At 39.4% G+C, this 25,352-nt stretch overlaps 1 protein-coding gene across 3 annotated transcripts in view; it reads left to right on the top strand.

The window, feature by feature from the left end:
* ARFGEF1 (ADP ribosylation factor guanine nucleotide exchange factor 1) overlaps positions 1-25,352 on the top strand; it is a 170,890-nt gene that overhangs the window by 51,431 nt on the left and 94,107 nt on the right. For all 3 annotated transcript variants that reach the window (XR_010598896.1, XM_005311372.5, XM_065585718.1), the window contains 3 exons: positions 11,289-11,319; positions 18,195-18,351; positions 19,594-19,740. Coding sequence is in view for 1 of the 3 variants with exons in the window: in XM_005311372.5 (XP_005311429.1) it covers positions 11,289-11,319; positions 18,195-18,351; positions 19,594-19,740 (335 nt within the window). In the remaining 2 variants the exon portion in view is untranslated. The remainder of the gene's footprint in view (positions 1-11,288; positions 11,320-18,194; positions 18,352-19,593; positions 19,741-25,352) is intronic.

The following is a 25,352-nucleotide window of genomic DNA, read 5'->3' as shown; positions in this document are numbered from 1 at the left end:
TAATTTCCCATTCTGTATGCAGTGCAAGGGCTTGCATTTTTTTGTGGCCATTGGGCCAAGTAGTCAGTCCATCAGCTCCTTATGTTGCTGTTCCTCTTCCAGCTCTGACTGTCGCTCTTCCTACCTTGTGGCATGGTCATGGGCATTATAGTCCCTTGCCATTTTCTCCTCTCTTTCCAGCATCCTCGCAGCAGCAGCCTGGCTCTTCTTGTCCTGCTCAAGGAGCAGTCTAACCTATTGGCAGAGTTCCTGTGTATCTCTATCGCAGCTCATATCTGGCCTCTTTTCTTTTTGCCCCATAAATTCTTACTCCTCAGACATGATGCCACTGACTGTCAGTGAGAGCATCTTATCTGGGCTAGAATTGATATCTCTGTAAAGCAATGAAGCCGCATATTATTTTTCTGTCCAGTGGAACGAAAATATGGCCCAGGTGGAATTGTGGGAAGGGATTGGAGGACAGTCGGCACCTAGGCTTGATTAGCCTGTCTTCTCTCTATGAAGTAGGCAGGTTGCCAATCTGGGCTGAGTCCTAGGCTTAAAGCACCCTCATTCCTGGATGAGATGTTTTTGTGTGTGGAAGGCAGGGAGGTTCGGGCAACACCTAGGTTAGCACGTGGGCTATCACTGCAGTGATATGTATGTCCTCTGTATCTTGGTTATCTTAAAGAACTGTACACTGGGAATGGTGAATCTTTGGATTACCACACTTGCAGTTGAAATGCAGGCACTGCTTTCGGCTCAGATTTCCCTTGCTGCTTCTCTTTTGCTTGGGCTACTTAAATACAGTCAACATGGATTCACTAAGGGCAAGTCATGCCTGACCAACCTAATTGCCTTCTATGATGGCTCTGTGGATATGGGGAAAGCAATGGATGTGATATATCTTGATTTTAGCAAAGCTTTTGATATGGTCTCCCACAGTATTCTTGCCAGCAAGTTTAAAAAGTATGGATTGGATTAATGGACTATATGGTGGATAGAAAGCTGGCTAGATTGTCGGGCTCAATGGGTAGTGATCAACGGCTCAATGTCTAGTTGGCAGCTGGTATCAAACGGAGTGCCCCAAGGTTCGGTCCTGGGGCCAGTTTTGTTCAACATCTTTATTAATGATCTGGATGATGGGATGAGTTGCACCCTCAGCAAGTTCGCAGATGACACTAAGCTGGAGCGAGAGGTAGATACGCTGGAGGGTAGGGATAGGGTCCAGAGTGACCTAGACAAATTGGAGGATTGGGCCAAAAGAAATCTGATGAGGTTCAACAAGGACAAGTGCAGAGTCCTGCACTTTGGAAGGAAGAATCCCATGCACTGCTACAGGCTGGGGACCGACTGGCTAAACAGCAGTTCTACAGAAAAGGACCTGGGGATTACAGTGGATGAGAAGCTGGATATGAGTCAGCAGTGTGCCCTCGTTGCCAAGAAGGCCAATGATATATTGGGCTGTATTAGTAGAGGCATTGCCAGCAGATCGAGGGAAGTGATTATTCCCCTCTGTTTGACACTGATGAGGCCACACCTGGAGTATTGTGTCCAGTTTTGGTCCCCCCACTGCAGAAGGGATGTGGACAAATTGGAGAGAGTCCAGCGGAGGGCAACGAAAATGATTAGGGGGCTGGGGCACATGACTTTCGAGGAAAGGCTGAGGAAACTGGGGTTATTTAGTCTGCAGAAGAGAAGAGTGAGGGGGGATTTGATAACAGCCTTTAACTACCTGAAGGGGGGTTCCATAGAGGATGGAGCTTGGCTGTTCTCAGTAGTGGCAGATGACAGAACAAGAAGCAGTGGTCTCAGGTTGCAGTGGGAGAGGTCTAGGTTGGATATTAGGAAACACTATTTCACTAGGATGGTGGTGAAGCACTGGAATGGTTACCTAGAGAGGTGGTGGAATCTTCATCCTTAGAGGTTAAGGCCTGGCTTGACAAGCCTTGGCTGGGATGATTTAGTTGGCGTTGGTCCTGCTTTGAGCAGGGGATTGGACTAGATGACATCCTGAGGTCTCTTCCGACCCTAATCTTCTATGATTATTTTAGTTCTTCCTGGAAGTCTCTGAATCCCTTTCAAAGCGTTAATATGTCTTCTGTTGCTGCTGTTTAGTCAGGGAGATTGGCTTTTGATATTGGCATCCTTCTCTGCTAGTGCTAAGCTTTAGTACCAGCAAAGAGTGATGAGATAAAATGGGCAAGTTTGGTATCTGTTTAGATACCTTTTCACTTCCATTCTAAAAAAACTAAAAATCTATTTAGCATAATCTGTTTAAATTGTTAGTTGTGGAGGGCCGAGACTGTAACATATTTGTACAGTGCCTAGCATAAAGGACTCAATCAGGTTGGGCTCCATTACAAACTACCACAGTAGAAATGTTTAATAACAGCATAATTTAAGTTTGTCTCTAAATACATAATGAAAAATTCAAGGTTTTTGACTTGGTTAAATGCTGATGACCTATGTGAATTTCAAAGGGTTCTTAAACAAGTGCAGCAATAATAGCTGTAGTACAGCGCTTAGCACCTAGTATTTAGAGCTTGAAATCAGAGGGATTTACAGAAACTGCCAAGTCAAGAGTGTTCAAGTATACATAACCATGAAAAGAACAACATAGAAATTGCCCCCCATGTTGAAAATCCTGTGGTGACTTGTGAAAGATTTCTCCTTCCCACAGTTGTCGCATACCAACTTGAGCAATATTGGCAGTTTCAGATATTGGAGAGATTAACCAGAGAAAATATAGAGAAGCCAACTAAATCAAGCAAATGCTTTAAAGTATACACTTCAGAATGTACACTATTTCATTATTAATATTGTATAAAATGCTTCTTCATTGCATGTTGCCTGGAAACCCATTCACTTTCACTAACTCAAAAGAACTGACTCAGAATTGCTTTGTCCTTTCAAACTCTCCTCTCTTATCTTGGGTTGTAGCCCTCTTGTTTGCATATTAGATTTTCTAGGTGCTTTGTATAGTTCTCCCTTCTGTATATTTAGGAAGGTTGCATTTTTTAAACTGTTACTTCTCACTTTCATTCCTTCCTTGCCTAGATATTAAGTTAACATTATGCAGAGACCTTGCACCTATGTGCAACTCTTTGCCGGATCAAGGACTCAGTTCACACTTTCCTTTTAAAGCAAGGAGGAGCTTTCTGTCCTAGAATACCATGGCTACAGTTAGACACATCTATAAACTGCTGAAATTTAATGGGGAAGAAATGAAGCATGTACATTTTTAGAAGGAAATGTCATAAAGAAAATGTTTTCCAGCATCATACTCTGCGATGATAAACTTACTAACCTATTATTTTCCATGTTATAGCATAAATCATTCTGTATCTTTACCAGTAAAAATATATTTTCATATTGACTTGTTCAGTCATTAAACTATATATAGTAGATAATATGTATACCCATTTTTGTTCTGTTTAGTGTATATGACTTTTTGTTGTGATATTAACTGTAGTATTAGCTATCTTTTGTTTTAATGAAGACAGGAAATACAGCGCAAGCTGAAAGTGACGTCCCCAGCTCTAACTGTAGATATAGCCTTAGAGCTGTCTATAGGGGAGAGGATTTATTTGTGGGTATTATGGGGGTCATGGGGAGGGGGATGTATGTTTCTGCCTCTCTGCCATCGTCCCCATCCCAGCAGAGTGTGCAGCTCAGTTAATACCACTGGAGGATATATTGGCTTTTTTGCAGAGCCCCTCTATGTAATATAACTCTCTGAGAGGTTTTTCCAATATAATTCAGTAGCTTCACCTGAACAGTGCTGGCAGGGAATCCTAGAGTTGATGCAGAAGCTCTGGGCCTCTACTCTGATACCACAGGCCTCCAGCACATCTGTGGCTTCTAGAAACTGAATCCCTGCCCAGTCCACCACAGCTTTTTCTCTCCTCCTTCCCTTGCACTCCCAAATCTATAATTATATTGGGGATAATTTAGCAGAATTTTCCAGTCCCTAGGGTGTGTGTGTGTGTGTGTGTGTGTGTGTGTGTTCCCTCATGAGAAGGGGTGATCTGGCCCTTCACTGTTATCAGCCTAACTGTGTTTTTCCTTACTGTGGAAATCTCACTCAGATTCATGGGGAAAGCTTTATTTCATTAGCTTGTACCTTAGCATGTCTGTCTTATATCTCATGGTCACCATTCTGGTTCATCTACCATCATGGCTTGAGAGTAGAATCACAGCCATAAAATAGTAACTTTTCTAGTTCCTCTGAAGATTTTAGGAAAGTGTCAATAAGGCCTGGTCCACACTAACCCCCCACTTCGAACTAAAATACGCAACTTCAGCTACGTGAATAACGTAGCTGAAGTCGAAGTACCTTAGTTCGAACTTACCGCGGGTCCAGATGCGGCAGGCAGGCTCCCCTGTCGACTCTGCGTACTCCTCTCATGGAGCAGGAGTACCGGCGTTGACGGCGAGCACTTCCGGGATCGATCCCAGAAGATCGATTGCTTACCGCCGGACCTGGAGGTAAGTATAGACCTACCCTAATGTCAGAAGACAAATAGCGTAAGGAAAGACCTACAGGCTGTATGGTCTCAAAATTTTACTGTAATTTTCCTTCTATCTACAAGATCTATTTTAGGTTAAATAGGGGAGAAAAAGTTATTACAGGTTATCTACAGCAATACAAAAACACACAGTTCTGACAGCTCACTTCTTTGCTACACTACATTGTTCTCACTGAGGAATAAAATGTGAGGCAATGCATAGTGAGACTACTACTATTTGTTCTTTCCCTTCCTCACTGTAATTCTTTTTGTTTCTTTCCCCATCTGCCTGTGTCCTTTTTATCTATTTACTTTGTGCTGTGCAGTTGGAGAAGTTTGCTAAAGAAGAATTTCTTCCCCAAAGGTCTCATAGTCTAACAGCACAGAGGCTACATAATGGAAAGAATGAACAGAATGGCTGTCAGAGCTGTAACATAAAGTGGAGATATTCATGTGTGTTTTTTAGGAAGGAATGGAAAAGAGACTGACTAACCATGATTAGAAAGCTGTTTCAAGTATACAGACCAGCTTCTACAATCAACACTTTTTGTCATCTCCTCTTACGTTGTCTCTCTCCTGTTTTTTTGTTTTGCTTTGTTTTTGGATCCCCCTGCATCCCCTTTCCTTTTGGTCTCTTCCTCCAGTTTTCTTTTCTTTTCTTTTCTTTTTTTGTTTTGTTTTTTGTTTTTTGTTTTCTCCTACCCCTTTTTTCTTTGCCTTTGTACTTTTATTAACAAGTTTCTTCCTATTTTTGTCTAATACAGATTGTGTATTTTTATGTCTACTAAAGCAGAAGCCCAGCATGAGTGCTTGACACATGGGCAGTCTCAGTAGGAAAAATAGCAGGCTATGTCACTTTCTCTCTGCAGCCCTTCCATATGTAAAATTAGATGCAGAGGTGAAACTAACTGCACTCATCTGGATCAAGTTGTGCTGTGTGTAAAGTGAGGGTTCATAATTTGCTTTCTGTGTGCTGCTTCAGACCATTTTCAGCTATCCAAAGTACGTTTAGGTTGTGGGAGAATAACTGACTGGGAAGCGTGGTGGGTATTTACTCATATATAACCGACAAAGTATGTTTGACCCACTGTGCCTAAATACTATAGAGTAAAGGCTGCTGAGTTTATGAAAGTTCCTGTTGAGTTCCATTACACAACTTACTTTTTCTTCCCATTTTCTCAGGATACTGTGGCACAAGAAGTTAACAGTCCCCAGTTTTAATGGGAGGGGCCTAGAGGCAGAGTGTATTCAGTGATAAGCTCTTTAGATCTTTGACACAATGCCTCTACCATCCAGTCCTCGTAGTCTGTTGGTTTGGGTCACTTCACTTTGGAGGACTTTTTGGTACCTTTGTTTGGATATTGATTGAAGACTCTGACTTCTTTGTTCTGTAGCAGGAAGGGAGGAGAGATGACAATTTATTGAGAGAGATCATTGCTCATTCCATATCTTGATTCCCTGTAGTATAGAAAATGGTGTCCCTGTTTGGACATAAGCATGTTTTAATGAAAATATCAGAGGAGTTAGATATCACTGATTATGACAAACTGTTCATTATAATTGATGTATTGTTATTGTATTGTACAATATGCTTGTTGGCTTTCTGAAATGAACTTCTGGAGGATAAATAAAGCATTAATATAAATTGCTATTAGATTTTTTAAAATTCAAAGTGGCAAAACTGCACAAATCATGTAGCTTGTTTTCTGTAAATAAACAGTTTTGTAGAGCTGGACTAGATCCTTTTTTTTAAGCCATTTGGTCCAAAACTGAAATGCCTCCTGCTGGCTTTTGAAATGTAATTTATAAAATTGGTTTAAAAATTCTGGATTGTAATTCTGAAACCAATAAAATGACAGTGTGGTTAATTAGCACAACTTCACCGGTCAGAACTTCTTTTCATGACTTAGACATAATCATAAAAACAAATATAGATTTAGAAACCAAACACATTAATTGTGAAGAGAGAGAGAACTTTTTAAAGGCCTTTATAAACTATTTTATCTTGTCTCTGTCTCTGCCAAGTTGAACAGGATGCCATCTCTCCCTATCCTGTCATTTCACTGCACAGGATAACTACTACACTTCTTCCCAGTGTCACTCAGATGCCCACCTAGACAAAGCTGTTTGACTTTTTTGTTCCCTTGTCCTAATAGGTTAGTTTCACTTCATATTAAAAATTAGGATATCTGACAAGACTGGTTGATTTCTCTGCTGCAGTTGGAAACCCAGCAGATGGAGGTCAAAGTAACAGGTATATTAGTTTTCAGCTTCTTGGTGAAGTTATCAATAGCAGAAAGGAATGCTCTAGAATTAGTTATTCATAGAGAGGAGGACACAGAAAAGGGGGTGGAGGTAAAGAAATGGAAGGTTCCAAAGAAGACTGAGGAAAAAAGAGCTGTTTCTCCTTCCACCAGCAAAAGAAAGAGATTTCAAATAATCAGACGTCTTGTAGGTCCAGACTGATATGAAGATGGAGCTGACTTTAGGCAAAGCAGCCTGGTAGAAATCCCCCTTTTCCAATAATTAGTGCATCTTCCTAGGTGTTACCCCTAAGCCTGCCCCCATATCTTTTATTTTTTTGGCCTCTGGCTAGTAGGTTTAGACCTTTGCCAGTATGTATTTCATACATTTCTTTTCAAATCCTGAGAATTGAAGAGTTAAATCGGTTTCTGGTGGGATTTTCACTAATGAAACTAGCCACCCAGTTGTGCTTTCTAATTGGGAGAAGAGAAGGAATGCCAGCCACTACACAAGTAGTGCTATTAGATTTCAAACTGGCATTCACTGTTTATTGGAAGCATTACCTTAAGTTTTCCTCAACATTGGCAGGCTTCCCTCTGTTCCCTAAACATATACAACTCAGTTTAATTTTATCATAAAAATTAACAAAGAGTAGCTTAATGTTACTGTGATTGTATCTTTATTACAAAATGAAATAGAATCCTTGGGAAAACAAAATTTTTATCTAGCTTGGGAAGGATTCTTTTGACTTAAAATAGTTTTTATAAGTGAATTTAATATTTGTTTAAAAGAGGGAACACTGAGTTATGAAATGGCTTTGCTATAAGTGAGTTTAATGAGAAATATTAATTTCCTAATCAGTAAGAATCTGTAAATACTATTTCCCTGTTTGGCTCATCTGTCATGAATATTTTTTTCCCTGGACTGTTGAATTACTCTCTTTTTAGACTGTTAATTTAAAAGTGAAAAATGCCATGAAATCCATAGGCATAATGGAGATACCCAGTTATACCGAACAAGGTGAGCTCTCAGACTACTGCACTGGGCAGCACAGCATGGGGAGGAGGTGACCAGCCCTCTGTGGAGAAAGACGTGGGTTAGGACTATTTAGAAAAGCTGGATGAGCACAAGTCCATGGGCCAGGATCTGCTGCATCTGAGGGTGCTAAAGGAGTTGGCGGATGTCATTGTGGAGCCATTGGCCATTATCTTTGAAAACTCATGGCAATCGGGAGAGGTCCCGAATGACTGGAAAAAGGCTAATGTAGTGCCCATCTTTAAAAAAGGGAAGGAGGAGGATCCGGGGAACTACAGGCCAGTCAGCCTCACCTCAGTCCCTGAAAAAATCATGGAGCAGGTCCTCAAGGAATCAATTCTGAAGCACTTAGAGGAGAGGAAAGTGATCAGGAACAGTCAGCATGGATTCACCAAGGGCAAGTCATGCCTGACTAACCTAATTGCCTTCTATGACAAGGTAACTGGCTCTGTGGATGAGGGGAAAGCAGAGGGACCTAGACAAATTAGAGGATTGGGCCAAAAGAAATCTGATGAGATTCAACAAGGACAAGGGCAGAGTCCTGCACTTAGGATGGAAGAATCCCATGCACTGCTACAGACTAGGGATCGAATGGCTAGGCAGCAGTTCTGCAGAAGAGGACCTAGGGGTTACAGTGGACAAGAAACTGGATATGAGTCGACGGTGTGCCCTTGTTGCCAAGAAGGCTAACGACATTTGGGCTGTATAAGTAGGGGCATTGCCAGCAGATCGAGGGACGTGATCGTTCCCCTCTATTCGACATTGGTGAGGCCTCATCTGGAGTACTGTGTCCAGTTTTGGCCCCCACTCTACAAGAAGGATGTGGCAAAATTGGAAAGTGTCCAGCGGAGGGCAACAAAAATGATTAGGGGCCTGGAGCACATGATATATAAGGAGAGGCTGAGGGAACTGGGATTGTTTAGTCTGAAGAAGAGAAGAATGAGGGGGGGATTTGATAGCTGTTTTCAACTACCTGAAAGGGGGTTCCAAAGAGGATGGATCTAGACTGTTCTCAGTGGTAGCAGATGACAGAACAAGGAGTAGTGGTCTCAAGTTGCAGTGGGGGAGGTTTAGGTTGGATATTAGGAAAAACTTTTTCACTAGAAGGGTGGTGAAGCACTGGAATGGGTTACCTAGGGAGGTGGTGGAATCTCCTTCTTTAGAGGTTTTTAAGGCCAGGCTTGACAAAGCCCTGGCTGGGATGATTTAGTTGGGGATTGGTCCTGCTTTGAGCAGGGGGTTGGACTGGATGACCTCCTGATGTCCCTTTCAACCTTGATATTCTATGATTCTATGATTGACTTCAATTTGTATTTCAGTGAATGCTAATATATATTGTCTTTTTAGGTGCTTATCAACCTCAAAAGCAACAGAGGGTCCTGTGGCACCTTTAAGACTAACAGAAGTATTGGGAGCATAAGCTTTCGTGGGTAAGAACCTCACTTCTTCAGATGCAAGACATATATAACATTGGTGGACGTGCAGGTGAATGAGCCGGTGATGTTGTAGCTGATCTGGTTAGGTCCTGTGATGGTGTTGCTGGTGTAGATATGTGGGCAGAGTTGGCATCGAGGTTTGTTGCATGGGTTGGTTCCTGAGTTAGAGTTATGTTCTTGCATCTGAAGAAATGAGGTTCTTACCCACGAAAGCTTATGCTCCCAATACTTCTGTTAGTCTTAAAGGTGCCACAGGACCCTCTGTTGCTTTTTACAGATTCAGACTAACACGGCTACCCGTCTGATACTATCAACCTCAAGTTTACCTTGGTCAATAATTAACCTCTGGTCAATAAATCTTAGTGTTCACTTTGAAAGAAGTACATATCTTTCTATTATTGAAAAGGTCAAACCTCTAGCTATGTCTTGTGGCTAATCAGAATTTCTGTTTTGAAATTAAAAAGGAGAAAACTAAAAGTTCATACAATTTGTACATACTCAGAATTGTTCAACTATAAAGATAGCAACTTCGGTTTGTTGTATTTTGGGCAGTTTTAGTGCATTAGATTCTGTTTGTAAAGAAGTGATCATTTTAAATTTTGCTTTGAACTGTATATATTTAGTGTGTGCACAATTGAGAAATTCAACTTCTGAATAATACATTTCATTTATGGAGAAAGGGGGTGGCTGCTTAATTGAAATAATTCAGTGCATGTGAGGCTAAAGTACTACATCATTTCTTGGTTAATGATCATGTTCAAAGGTAAATTGTAATGCAGTCTTATTTTTCTATCATTTCTAAGTGAAGAAAAATGTCATGACTGAATGAAGGGTTGGTTTTTTGTTTTTTTTTTTGGTTGGTTGGTTTTTTTCCCCCAAGTACTCTATGCATGTTTGATCAATGCTTATGATTAGAACAGAAAACTTTGCTCTGATGATACATTAGTATCACTTTCTTTTTCTGTGATGATTATTAAGATTTTATATATTGATCCTATATAATTTTATTATTTGACTGTCAAAGTCTTTCCCATCTGTAATCAGAGCAAATTCTGTAGAAATCAGATTCCTTAATGCCTAGTAAACACCATGTGTTTCCTATGAAAGATGTTACAGTTTGCTTTGTTGTGAGTAGTAAGTAGTCTGGTATCTGAAGATATATACATTTCTTAAAATTAGCTACACAATTGTTTAATGTTTTGTCACAATGTCTAGAGTCTAGACATTTAAAATACTGGGCAAAATTAAGCATTTTTTGTATATCATTGACCTGATTATATGAAGGATGGGGAAAGGATTCAAGTCTCCTAAGAAATCCATTATTTCTAAGTTGCAATAATTTAAAATTTTAATATAATGTCTGAAGTGGAAATGCTACCGGAGTATGTTTTTGTCCCAGGTCATTGCTTCAATGTGAGCAGCTGTTTGCCGCTAACTGTATATTCATAAAGGAAAAATTGTCTGTAACATCCAGGCATATGAGACTGGTTTCTTAAGAGGACAAGTGAGAGTTTTTATAGGTAAAACTGATAGAAGTTATGAATGTAGTTTTCCTGTTCATTCATAACCCAGACTTGCAAAGACAGGAATATTGCATAGATTGATAAAATAGCCTAATGTTAGAGTTGTTTGTCTTCAAAGGATTAAAAACATTTTATGTATACTTGTTTTGATTGCAATCTTCTCCCCCGCCCTTTTATATCTTTGTCTAAGCTGTTTGGGACAAAGACTATATATTGAAACAGTGCCTAACATAAGGTGGCCCTGGTTTTGTTTAGGGCACTACTTTAAATATTAAATAACTTGGAAAATAGAGATCTAGCTCATCTTGGTTTTGATACTGAATTAATAACTATATTAGTTGCAAATTACATCAGAAATGAGTTATAGAAACACTTGAACTGCTCGTGATGGTGCTTGCTGTTTTAAACTGAAATTTGGTTTAAAAACTTGGTGTTAGTCCAAATAGAAGTTTGACTTTCCACCTGTTAACAAATATAAAATTAGAAGTGACTGTGCATATTAATATTTCCATAACTATGCTTTTATGATAAGAATTCTAATTTGCTGTTTCCTTTTTCAGAGGAAATAAAAGCTGAAACAGAAAAACAAAGGTATGTAATAATTCTGTTCCTCTTATTGAGCAAAAATAATTTGTCTTTTGAAAATAGGAAAAATATTCATATAGACACTCGTATAGTACTTATTATGAATTTAAGATTATAACATTTATCCATATGATGACTCATCCTGAAAGGTGCTGAACATCTCTTGTGAGATGAATAATACTCAGGAGCTTGTCTGCAACTGCTGCTCCCGTCTGTTGCAGCTGTCGTTTAACTGAGAGTGAGCAGAAAAATTTGGAGGGTTGTGGGGAGAGGATGGAATAGATTGGGGTAGGGACCATATGGGAGGTAGACTTGGATTGGCTGTTGTGGGCAGTTAACTGGGATGGGACCCTAGGGTCAGATATTGAGATTAGATGAGCAACCAATGAAAGGAGAGACTGGGATTGGCTGGGCGAGAAGCTCCAGGGAGACCTGAGATGGGGAGCCCAGAGATGGAGGCTAGTACTGGCTGAGCAAGGAGACTGGGATGTAGAGACTGGGTAGGCTAAGGGAAGAAACTGGCACTGGGTTGAGGAGTCAGGGGTAGGGAGACAGATCTAGGACAGGCTGAATGGGACACATGCAGAATGTATAGAGGCAGACAGATTTGTGACCATTAGAGAACACTCCCCCCAGAAGTTGGAATAGAATCCAAGCTCCTAGAGTGTGTGTTTCTCTGCTGTCAACAAATCTGTGAACACCCTGGCAAACTGGGCATTTGTTATGATAGTCTTTAATTACATGATACATAGGACTCCTGCCTCACTCAGTGCACAGGATGAGCTGTGTTCTAGGGATGAATCAGAGCTGAGTAGTGAAGGAGGCTATTGTCTGTAGGATTCCCGCCTCATTTGCTGCAGAAAGTGGATGGTATTTTGTGAATGAGGCAGGGGAAGAGAGAGAATGCTCTCATGGTTAAAGCAGTTGAATGCTACCCAGGGGATTTGGATCCTATCCCGGCCTCTGCTACAGAGTTCCCATGCGATGCTATGCAAGTCACTTAAACCAAACTTTTCATAGGCCAGTAATTGTGTGTTCCTCGTTTTCTGGATGTCCATCTTGAGACCCCAGGGTCTGATTTGTAGCAATGTTGAATACTCATAACTGCAACTGAAGGCAAGGGGAACTGTTCTTTGGAAGGTATGAAGTATCGCATATTGCTTTGTATGAAAAATTAGACCCTATGCTCCTCAAATTGGGATCTAAAATGTGTAGACACTTCTTACCTTAATCTCTCTCTGTCCGCGTCCCTTCCCACATCTCACAGAAATGTTGTGAAAATAAATTAATGTTTTTGAAGCACTCAGATGAGTACCATAAAAAAGTCCATGAGGAAATTAATAATTCTGTTCTCATAGCACATTTGAATAGTGTTCAGTAACTAAGATATGCAACCACACATTGAACAATGAGGATAGAACAAAATATTGAATAGCTTTTTATACAGTGAGCATCATCCATCTTGTGCATTGAATGAGGCAGGAATCCTGTGGAAAAATAGTATGTGATCATGTAATTAAAGACTGTATCACAATGCATATGCACAAAGGGGTCTCATCCAGATTGCATGTGCAACCTCAATTCTGACATTTAATAGTTTTGAGTGTTAGGCTTTGCAGCCTTAATGTTTTTAACACAGTTGTTTTGTGAGTGTATATAGTTTTTTGTGTGTGTAGTGTACGTATAATCCTTACCTATGATGAAACATTTTGTAAATAGACTTTTATTTTGTTTATATATTTTTCAGGCATGTCTAAAGATTCTAATAGTGGCTCTTCAGTTTCCTTTGTTGCTTTGGAGGCACATAGACTTGTTAGCTATGGATGTAGGATGTACCCCTCCTACCAAAGAGCTATCAGTTGTCTTTGTCTGCAGAGGAGGTAGAAGACCTTCCTTTGCAGAGCATTAGGACAGAGAAACTTTTTTTTTTCCCTCCAAAATTCATTTTAAACTGCTTTTCTTATCTCACATTGGATATCTAGGTAGTTAATTATTAACTCCACATTCTGATTAATCTTTTGAAAAATTTTCTTTGAGGTGTTGTATGGCTCTGATCTGCTGTTGGGGCAGACCCCAATCAGTTCAGGGAACTCAGGGGCAAGAAATGCCTGTCATGCTCCTTATTTAAGATTGGTACTAGTCAGGGTGGATTGATTTAGAGCCACAATGTAAACTATGATTTAAATCACCAAGTGGAAAGCCTCAATTGAAGTTATCGATTTTAATCAACTTTTCCATTTGTACTTCAGTTATTTTCTAAAGAAAGGTGAATTCTCATTGATTGATGTAACCACTAAAACCATGTTGATTTACAGCTAAATACAGCCTTTATGGTAGATTTGGTACATCTTTTTGCTATCTAGGAAGGTATACTATAGCTATACATTTATTTAATTAATTAGATTAGTATTTTCAGATTCTTAATGGTACATGTTTAGTATAGTAGAAAATGGTGAATTACATTGCTTATTTACTAGATAATTAACTTTTTGCTCATGATTTGTGTCAAGTTGCTTTAGGAAATTAACTGGAATTTAATTAAACACACAACTGTAAATACAATTTAGTTTTATTAAGCAAAACCTTTAATGTTTCGGACATATAAACTTCTCTTAACAAAGCATGTTTCACTTTCACATGATTTATTAAAGGAACAGAAGGATTAATTGTAGTCCGTGAATTACACTTACTATTTCAGGTCAATCTGGGAAAATTTTCAAATATGCCAAATTGAAAGTGACTGGAGCTTAAGTTCATACTCATCTAACTCTCTTGAAAATGAAACAATGGTCTTCTAAGTTACTTAGGCTGTCCTTCAAACTTTTAAAACTAGTAGATATCCTCTTCCTCCTTGTTTTTATACATAGCCTGGAAGAGAGAGATGTTTTCCTACCTTTTCACCTCCCAATCGATTTCTCAACCTTGAATGAATCAGTCCAAATGAAAAAAATATTTTAAGAGGCTACTGCTGCAAAAAGCTGGATTAATACGTCAACAAACTCTGGTTCCAGGTGCTTAGCTAGTGACTTCAGTGCTGTGACTCTCTTTAAAACATCAGTGGCAAACGTACTGCTTGAATGGTTCACCCCCAGCCCTGAAATTTATTATGGTTGACATGTCTGATAAGTGATTATTAGATGCCCAAGTCATAGTAGAAGCATCTTCTTCATCCATTAAGGATCAACCCTGGCACTTTGGGTTGAGAATATTGGCAAGAAAATGAGGTGGAGTAAGCGTTTGATCCATCCACTTCTTTACTACCTGCAATTTAACTTTGTTGTTGGGTATTTCTTTCTTCAGTATCTCTGGAAGTTTCCTTATGAATTTCAACAGCATCAGCAATATTGCAGCAATCTTTCTGCAGTTTGTTCAAGGCTATGGAAATAGGTTTCCTATATTCAGCATATTTTCTGTATTTCTCTTTAGTCCGGTGTTGATTACTTATATAATTTGCTAGCATAGTAAGACATGGTAAGCAGTCCATTACTTATTTTTGCAGCATTCTTTACTAACCATTTGATGCAGATTGTTCAAATGTGTCCACGTCATCATCTTAAGTCATTCCTTTCTGAGGAACATTTTTCATAATGTTGTTTCATTCTGACTACCAGGCCTTGTATCTTTGTTGCACTGTTTACATTTGGCAGGAGTTCCTTTTTTACCCAGAGGTACAGGAATTTCTTGAAATATTCCCAAATAGGGTCTTTTTTTATGATTTGAAGCTATGACATTTTTTTCTCCAGTTTCTAGGTGTTGAAATCAGCACTAGAGGCTTCACTCTGGAAAATGTTGTCCCATCTTCCCACAATGTCCTGCTTTGACACCAGTGTTGCTCCTCTCTGGTTGCACATTCTGCTCCTTCTCCCTTGTTACATAATTCCCTGCCATACCTCTACCCCCAGAAAAACAAAAGACCAAATAACAATCCGAGACTTCTGCTTGTGTAACCCACATTAGACTGCACTGCAATATTTTATTTGTTTAGAGGCTGTTGAGAAACTAATGGATTTCTGTTTATATCTCTCTCTGGACATATGCAAGGAGACAGCAAGGCCATTATTTCACGTGCCCAAAACCATCCAGAAGTAAAGGCTGGTAGATAAGTGTTTTTCCATGAGCTAGAGTGCAAGTTTTCGTGCTTGGCGGAGTCATAATATTCATAATATTATGGAGCCAATCAGAACTCAAGCAGGAAGAAGCTATAAAATAGGAGTTTGAGATACCCAGATGGGTTCAGTGGATATCCTGATGAGATGAACAATGTTGTCTCCTGGAGTCAGAGGCTGGGTCCCAACATCTATGATGAATTTGCCAGTCCTTTGCATCCAGTAGCACAGCCCATGGGTCTCCCATAGAATCGAGCCCTTAATACAGCATATAACCTATTGTACCATTATTTATAAAGTTTGACCTCAAAAATTAGATGGTTTCCCCCCTGATTCTTTCCTTATATAAAAAAGCAACCTTTAACTCAAAGCTTTTGATAGAGGCTCATGGATTCAGCATATTTATTTTTTATTTAAAGAGATTATAGTAAGTTTAGGCCTTAAAACACTTTCTATTACATTCAGATTTAATTTTGAACAGGTTTAGTAAAAAAAAAAAATGTAAATAGAAAAAAAAATCCAGTTTAAATAAAAAAAGACTTAATGTTTTCAAAAAAAAACATTGTTTTTATCCACCCTGCTACAAATGGACTCCTAGACTTTAAGGTCAGAAGGGACCATTATGATCATCTAGTCTGACCTCCCGCATGATGCAGGCCATAAAGCCATCCCAACCCTTTCCCTTGACTCTGCTGTTGAAGTCCCCAAATCCTGGTTTAGAGACTTCGAGTAGCAGAGAATCCTCCAGCTAGTGACCCCTGCCCCATGCTGCGGAGGAAGGCGAAAAACCTCCAGGGCCTCTGCCAATCTTCCCTGGAGGAAAATTCCTTCCCGACCCCAAATATGGCGATCAGTAGAACCCCGAGCATGTAGGCAAGGTTCTCCAGCCAGACCCTCATTGGCCATTGATACTATTTACCAGCGATGGCACACTGTTCGTTTGACTAAAATCATGTTATCCCATTAAACCATTCCCTCCATAAACTTATCTAGCTTAATCTTAAAACCAGACAGGTTTTTTGGAATGGTGGAGACTAAGAACTAAGGGAAACTTGGGGTGGTGTCAACCATGCTTTGTTCAAGAAAGATATCCACTAATACAGTTCACTTCTTAAACTGGTGAAGAGTCAAATATATTCAGAGGTAACCTGTATAACTAGAGCCCCTGCTGTGTTTTAAAATAAGATATCAAAGTATTGGCTCTGTTCTCTATCCTGGAAACATAAAGTAAAAAGAAAATATATTCTTGCCCGAATATTAAGGAATTCCTTAAAGCAGCTACTTGAACAACTCCACAACAAATGTGTACTGCCCTGCTCTGGTACTTTAATTTAGTTTTGGAAGTGCTTCCTAAATATCAATTTGAACCATTTCAAGAAATGTATCTGTTTCCTTGTAGTTCTGCTCTTTTCTTCAGGCTAAGATAGTTGTGAGGACAAATTCAGCTTTCATCTGCAAAAATGAATAGTCTTTCACAGAACTTGGGAAGTTGTGATCACTTCCATTTTGCCCCTCACCAAATCACCTTAAGGAGAAGATGTAGTCCAAATTGTCAGAGATATATGCACACACCAAAAGTTTTAGAAAATCCTCCTTACTTGTCCTGTGCCATCCAGCAGTCAGAGACAACAAGACCTCTAAGTCTTCTAGAAGTTTAAAGTGAAAACATCTCCATCAAAAACCAAAATTGGCATAAGCATTTCTTACTCTTTATGAAGAGAGATGCAGCAGAACTGGCTGGTCTTAATGTTCCACTTTCACTAAATATTAGATATAAGTATTAGTGGACAGCTCCTTCAAAAGAAGGTGCTACATGAAATAATAGTTCAAAAATTACAGTTTTTATAAGAAATTGTATATAATTATTGTAATCAGTTCAAAGGTCCTTCAAGTGGATACTACTGTAAGAATCCCACTCTTATAGTCTGTGGACCTGCCAGAGGAAGAGAATATAATCATTTTTGTTCTCATCTGCATATTTTGTTAGATCAAGAAAGTCTACAGATCTGGCTCACCTTTCAAATGCTTACATTGCCAAAAGGATATGAGGGATCTTATAGGATGATGTTCTAGTCATTAGTCTCCATGCTTTGCAAGAAGCAGTGTTGTCTGAGTTACGATTTACTCTGTAGTAGCAAGTTGTGCTCTAGATAATTCTAAGGAGTATTTCACAGCTCTGAAAGTTCTGTTGTGCAGACTTTTCAGTGGGAGGGGCTATGCCTGTGTAACACAGACAGACCCCAGTAGTCAGCGGGCAGGATCGAACCTGGGACTACTGGAGCTAACTGCATGAGCTAAAAGCCATATGGCCCTTAGCTAAGGCTGTAGAGCAGACTCATTAATCTCTAAGTGGTCTCAGTGCCACTAGAGAGGACCGAACACCACACCCAGAAGGTGTGTGGGTTACACCTGCATTCAGAGAAAACAAGTTTGCCTGCCTCCAAATCAGCAAGAGCAACTAAAGATCCACTGTTGGAATCAATGGGACCTGTCTGGTTCTACCTGAAAGATTCCTTTTTTTTAGATCAAAGTTTATATTCATAGTGAGAATATTTATTGGGTTATAACAGATTTGTCTTTGCTTATTGCAAGTTACAATCCTCTTGCATTTTTTTCTGATAGTTTCAGTTAATAAAAATCAGTTTTCAATATATCATTTCCCTTCTTGAGGTTAAGAACAAGTGAAAAAATTGAGGGAAAAACTAATATTGTGATGGAAGGCTTTCTTAAGTGTAGATACTTGTTACATTCTAATGATACGTCTATTCTGTTTAGTCCCCCTCATGGAGAAGCAAAGCCTGGTTCAAGCACACTTCCACCAGTGAAATCAAAGACAAGCTTTATTGAAGCCGACAAGTACTTCTTACCATTCGAATTGGCATGCCAGTCTAAGTGCCCCAGGATTGTTAGTACATCCCTGGATTGTTTACAGGTCTGTATACAATTGGGCTTTATTAACTGTCTGAAAGAAAGTCTTGTTTGGTTTGAAGGGAAGGGGATGGGTAAATGTAACTAAGGAAGAATGTCTTTTTCAGCTACTGTATGGGACATACTAACCAAAATGTATATGATTTTTTTCAGACAACTGTAGACTAGTTTTGAAGAGCAAAGGAAGAAAATGTATCTAGCTATATATATATATATATATATATATATATATATACTTTATATTAACTACAACTAGTTAATTGTATACTCATTTATATATAATGTAACTTGTCCCAAACCTCAATCTTTTGTATTAATGTGCATGTATAGAAAACAACTCTCTGAAAGGCTAAACATCTGCTACCAGAACAGGTATATTACTGTAAAACTTTTTATATTCTTCATAATTGCAGTAAAATAGTCAAAGGTTACAAATACTCTAGTTTGAGCCCATGACATGTTTCCCATGTAAAGCAGATTAATCTTTCCATCCTGGTCCTGTAATATTGTTCTGAAAAAAAGCTTAAGATGTCTACCAAAAATTCTGTCCATCTTCCGCTAGGTGGCCTGAGAACAATGAACTCAGTGCATATATTTGTATTCATAGGCACATGCATACCGGGCATACAGTCTCACTATGCTGCCTGTCTACTCTCTATTGTGAGTAGGGAGGTTATTGAGACTTACAAGTAGTCTCATGGCTGGAATGCTCAGAGAACAGAATTCTGTTTTTTTAGAATACTCTTCCTTTTCACAAGATTTGAAGCACAGATGCAAAGACAAGTGAATGCTTGCAAACCAAAACACACCTAGTGGTTCCAATTTTATTTGCCAGCCTTGAAAGTCATCCTGTAAACTTGCTTTCTGTTAAGTGTATTATGACATTGTATAGTACAGATGTAATAGGTAAAAATGTAATGTGAATATCTGTATAATTTTTGAGTCAGTCTCAGAATCCCGTTAAAATTGTTGACAGTTTTTATTTTGAGTAAATGTTTACAGACTGTAAATTGTAGTGCTTTAGGTAAGCTAAATTGATAAACTTCATACTGAGTGATATTGCAGTTGTTGGATAAGAACATGAATGCTCTTGAAGGATTTTCTACAAATGCTTGAAATGTACTGTGATTTGGGATACACTGCACTGTTCTAATTATCCTGACTTCATTTGTGTCATAAATGTGAATCTACATATTCGATTGCAAGGTTGGATTTATTTAGCATTTCCCTTTCTTTTTTCCTTCAGAAACTTATAGCATATGGGCACTTGACTGGAAATGCTCCAGACAGTACAGCTCCAGGCAAAAAATTAATCGATAGAATTATTGAGACAATATGTGGCTGTTTTCAAGGTCCTCAAACAGACGAAGGGGTTCAGCTACAAATAATAAAGGTAATTGCTGACCAAATGCGGTTTCAAATGATTATAGTAATGACAGCAAGAAAATGTGCATGTCCTTGAGGATTCAAAGCATAGTATTTATTTGGAAACACAATTAGTTTTTATTTTATTGCTTTCTTCATCTCCCACACCAGCTGTGTTTCATAAGGCGTTCCTTTCCATTCTTAGCATACTGATAATACATGTCTGTTATCCTTTTTCTCTCTCACTGCATATGGAGTCATGATTATGACATGAAGCCTTGTCTACAGACGACTGGATGGAATTTAATTCACACTCCATCAACAGAGCTCTAGTTAGATGAAGGAATTGCTGTAGGTGGGGGACTTTAAGCAGCTGATGAGGTTGATCAGTGGGCCACATGACTGAGGGGACATCAACTTTCTAAAAGGAGGATTCTCACTAGACATTTTAGAGAGAGAAGGAGAAGAGACCAGAAGCCAAAAAGAAGGGTATGCAGGAGGAGAAGATGGGAGGGTCTTGGACATCCCAGAGAACTTGATATAAGCCCAAAGAACATTTCCAGTGGGGTGAGGAAATTGAGACAGGGAAGGGCATATAGGTGTTTCATTGTTTTGTCTGGATCTGTATTTTTCATGTGCTGTCAAAAGCAGAGGTTCCCCAACTTTGGGGTGTGTTCCCCAACAAGGTTATCCAAGGGTCCAAAGACAGTCACAATGAAGGGCTAGGGTCACAGTGGGTCTGTGTGGGTGGTCTCAGTGGACAGTCTTAGCTGCCTGGAACAGATTCCCTGCCTGCCTTGCTCCCCCAGTGTCACCAACTGGCAGTTATCTTCCTCTAGGGGGAGACTGGTGGGAAGTCGTGAGCAGGGAGTGGAAGGCTGTACCTCAGGGTGCTTATACCCCTGCTGGACAGAGCTCCCTCCTCAGTGTAGCCTTGGGGCTCAGAGCCCTGTCTGCTTCCCCTGCCAAACAGAGCCTGCGCAGGGGAAGCAGATGGAGTGGTGCTGAAGGGACATGGTCAGGAGGGGGCTCTGTCCTGAAGGGGTGCCAATACTCACAGGGTGCATCCTTCTGCTTCCCTTTTAACTCTCTGGCCCTTCAGCGCAGCCCCATTTGCTTCTACTGCATGAGAGAGGAGTGAGATGGGCAGGGAGCTGGGTCTTGGCAGCTGCCCGACCACTATAGGTAGTGGAAGGCTTCCAGAACTGCCATATGATGAGTACCCAGTCCCTGTGGACACAGGGCACCCCTTCCCCTTGGCCCCCATGGATACAAGGAACGCCTCCCTTCAACCCCTTAAAAAGAGGGGGGCACACATGGGACATGAATCTCCAAAGCGGGGAGTTTGGGAACCTCTGGTTTAAAGCAAAGCGTAATTTTATAATCCCCTTTGCAAAGTCTCTGTGTTATGTGCTTCAACTATCAGGTGTTCCTGGAGAGGTAATCTATAAATCAAAGTATCTGCAAGGTTGTAGCTTTGGGAAAGGTTATGTTAAAGAACTGGAGCATCCATCAGGGAGAGATCAAGTAGGAGCATTAGAGTTAGTGATGTGTTTCACTGTGCCAGCTTTGTGATTATGTCATTGACTTGTGCATTCAGGAAGTCCAGTGTTTTATTCCCAATGTTGTTGTAAACTCTGCATGTATTTTGCATAAAATGGGTTGCCAAAGAGCTTTTCTTATCACTTCAATAGTCATCCAAGGAGCGCCATTGACAGTGATGCTGGAGGAGAGCATCTATGCTGCCATGACAATAATCTGTCAATGATGAAGAAAAGTAGTGAAGGGCACACTAAAGAATAATGAATGGATTATATGTGAGCTACCTAATAGATATTTCTCATACATAGGCATCCACTGGTGTAGACACTGCTCTCAGGGTTAGACCTGCTTATTTTGCCGCAAAGGTCACTTGTTTCCCATTCACTCTCTGTATCTCCCAACTTCCTTCTTTGAGTTCAAACTTCTCTATTAGACTGTTGCAGCACTGCAATCTGACTTGAGTTTGCTCTGCTGTTGTCTAGAGAGCAGTTTTAAGTTTACTGCTCTCTGTAACTGACCACGTAGAGTGTGATAATTTCCTGTCTGTGCAAATAATTAATTTTCCAGTAATTGGAACCTGTTGACCTTCTTTTTATGGTAGCGTGAAGGTCCTCTGCTCTGAATCTGTTTTCCTTCTGGCTCCCTCGGCATGTGTGTATCAGTTGCCTTGTCTTCAGCCTCACTGTACTAGGGCTAAGGTAGCATTCATGGCTTGCCTCTGTAATGTTTTCATCTTTGAAATCTGAAGTTCTATTCACACTTTTATGTAATTTTCCATATGTAATATCTATTATCCATAACAAAAAAAGTTGAACTGTATCAATGTCTGTAGAAGAAAATTGGAGTGGTAAGAAAGATGGCCCCATAAGCAGATGTCCTTGCTTTTTCTCTTTTCTCTTTTGGGTGGATCTGATATTTGTGTGCTGAGTGTCTTTGGTTCTTTCATAGCCACAAATTCCCATAGCCTCATCTGTTAGTGCATGGCTAGGAGAATTTCCTTTGACTTTTCAAGAGACCTTTCTGTTATCAGTGATAAGCTGAAAGATTAAAATGAAACAGCGTCCTAGTTTGAGTGAATAAAGCATCTAAGCATCTATTGGGTGATAAGACTGCTAAATCTGCTACATATGCAATGACCTCTGTGCAAGCCTGTGGTCTTCATGGTTAGTGTCTGAAGGAGGAGAAAGGCAGAAGCAAATATTTACTGTCAATGTATGTTAATTTTTGAGACTGATTCAAAGTAAAATACTCTTCATGGTTTCGTTCATAATAGAGTGAAAATAAAACAGAGCGGTTCATATTAGTTTTTAATAGAAAAATAATTTTGAGAGCTAGAAAAAAAGATGGAATGATTGGGAAAAACTGAAGGGACAGCAATAAAACTTCAGCACAATGCTTTTCACTGTCAGTTTGAGACCTTGAATTCAGTGCTAGGAGAGGGTGGAGTGCCACCTACTCAGTTGCTCATTTGCCACATCACTTAAGGACTTATCTATATGCACACTTAGTTTGTGACAAGTGGGGTGTAAATGTACCTCTAGTCTACTGCATATTACATGTCTGTGTGGACCTTGCTGCTGTACACTAAATGTTCCATAATTCTCTTTGATCTATCCCTCTTTGAAATGGGGAAAAGCAAAGTGCTACCTGGAAGTTTTAGTGCATGGCAGCAGAATGCACAGATACATTTAATGTACAGCAGACTAGTGCAGGGTACGTTTACATTCTAGCTAGCTTGCTGAAAGCTAACTGTTTGTGTAGACAAGCCATTAGTGGCCTGATTTTCAAAAGTATTGAGCACCCAGTAGCTTCAATTGACTTGAAAAGAAACTGCTGGGTGCTCAGTACTTTTGAATATTACAGTACTTAATTAGATGTCTAAACATTGCCTCTGGAACTTAGCATTAGATACTTTTTTGAAAACCTTGAATATGGTTTTCCTTCCAAGTTAGTGACTGGCTGACACTACTTAGTTTGTGGTATCTGATATCACAGTTTAGGGAGAGATGACTTTTCATAGTGGGTATAGTTTTGAGAGTTGGGGATGTGGAAGGCCCCCTGTTAAAACTAAGTAGATGTATTTTGTGTGCGTTATATTGGGGGCTTTAATACAATACATTAATTTTCAGTTGTGAAATTAAATTATGATATCAGAATCAAACTAGGATTTTAAATCCATTTTACAAGAGAAACTGGTACATACCTAGAGGCATTACAGCCAGTTATCTGAAAAGAACAATCCTTCACATCTATGAGGGGAGACTGAGGCTAGGAAACTTGATGAACTGGTTAGGTTCACTTGTGAAGACAATAGGACAGCTTGCTGATTATTGAAAAGTTACTCAAATTAGAAAAAAACGTAACATTCAGAATTGAATCAAGAAAGAGGTCTGCTCTGTAGATGACTAATTATGCTTCATCCTGAATTCTGATGACAGAACCCAGGATATGGTGTCTGTGATTACATCCTTTTTTCTGAATAGAAAGAACATTGAGAATAAATGCTTTGTTTCATTATTGCAATGTGCTTCTACATTTAAAGAAGTAGAGCTCTTTAAAAACTGAGTATCTAAGTTCAGTTAGCTTCCTTTTTACCATTTCTAGATTTTTCTGTTTTCCCATTTGCCCTAAGGATAATGTGGCTTGGAAGACACGATTGTAAGCATAAAATGCAATAATAAAATAAAATATGCCATCAATCTGATGATCAACAAAATGTTATCAATGCACTTCTTTATGTATGGGTTAAATTCTTGTTCTTGTGACCTTAAGTTTCTTCCAGTAGTTGGTCCGTGGCTAGCTAATTGTCTTCTCTAAAGATAAATGTGCCGATTAGCTAACAGAATCTTTACTCAAGATTCATTCTATGCTTTCTACATTGTGCTGTAACAGATAATCTCTTAGTTGTTCTCACAGTAAACCAGATTGCGTTCCCAAGACCAGTGTGCCAGAAATACTGGTTAGGACTAGTTATGTTTTATGCCTTGCCTTTCTGTGACAGAAAATACCCCAAACAATTAAACGATGGGAATATAACACTTCTCATAGAGGAAAAGACCTCTTCTGCTGGCCAAATGAAGACTACAAAATCTGGCATTAACCCAACAATGTTGGTGTGTTTTGCATAGTCAGGCTTCACTGAGAAGAAAGCCTCGCCCTGTAAAAATTCAGTCCAAGATTTTGAACCATCCTCAACTGTCCTTTTTTTTTTTTTTTTTTTTTTTTTTTTAAACCATTAAGCCAAATCTACTAAGCACAAACAGATCTTTTTATGTTTTTAAACTAAAGGTTGGAAATTGCCATTGTAACACTTCTTTGTGTACTTTTGTATCTTGTTTTTCCTGTCCCTGTTTGTTTCATTGTAACGTAAGCATTATATCCTTTTGTGGATCATTCAGTATAAAAAGAGAATGCAAGTTCTCCAAACGTAGAACCAAATATTTAGTTCTAGAATGTTAATTTTTCATTTGGATTAAAACTGGTTCAGTGGTAAACATGCAGTTTACTTGCTAAAGCTAAAATCGCTCCAAGAATTTTGTAGAACTGTTACATTTGGTACTATGTAATTATATATAAAGAAATGCCTAAAAGTAAAGGAAAACGATATGGAGTTCATAACTGAATGTGAGAATCTGAAACATAAGAATTGATAGCTGAAGATTCCCCTACCTGTCTCCAACATATCTCAGAAAATCTGAAGAAGTCTGTATAAGAGATGCTCTCCTGCTGATCCCAGCAGAGTTGAGTGTAAGAGTTGCTGTCAATCAACCTGACTGTTTTACTGCCTCTCCTCTGGCCTGTTACTCTGGTGATTTTCACATTTGAAGCTAAGGAGCAGCTTGGTGTATCCACCTAATGATCTGAAGCAAGGCAAAGAAGCTGTGTGTATCCTGAGGCAGTGGGCTCAGTGAAGAAAATTTTGAGACTCCGGATGTGATCCTGGTTAAAACCTACATAGCCTACCTGGACCTGTTTGATCATCCCTCTCACAGGCTGAGAGGAGTTGTGTGTTCTGCATCTGAAACCAGAAGATTATAAAGAAAAATTGATGTATACAGGTTTAACTACAAAAAAGACAAAACAGACGTAAATAAAAGC

Source organism: Chrysemys picta, chromosome 2 (assembly GCF_011386835.1).
Source record: "Chrysemys picta bellii isolate R12L10 chromosome 2, ASM1138683v2, whole genome shotgun sequence".
Classification (NCBI taxonomy): Eukaryota; Metazoa; Chordata; order Testudines; family Emydidae; genus Chrysemys; species Chrysemys picta.
This window is presented reverse-complemented; position numbering and strand designations above follow the sequence as displayed.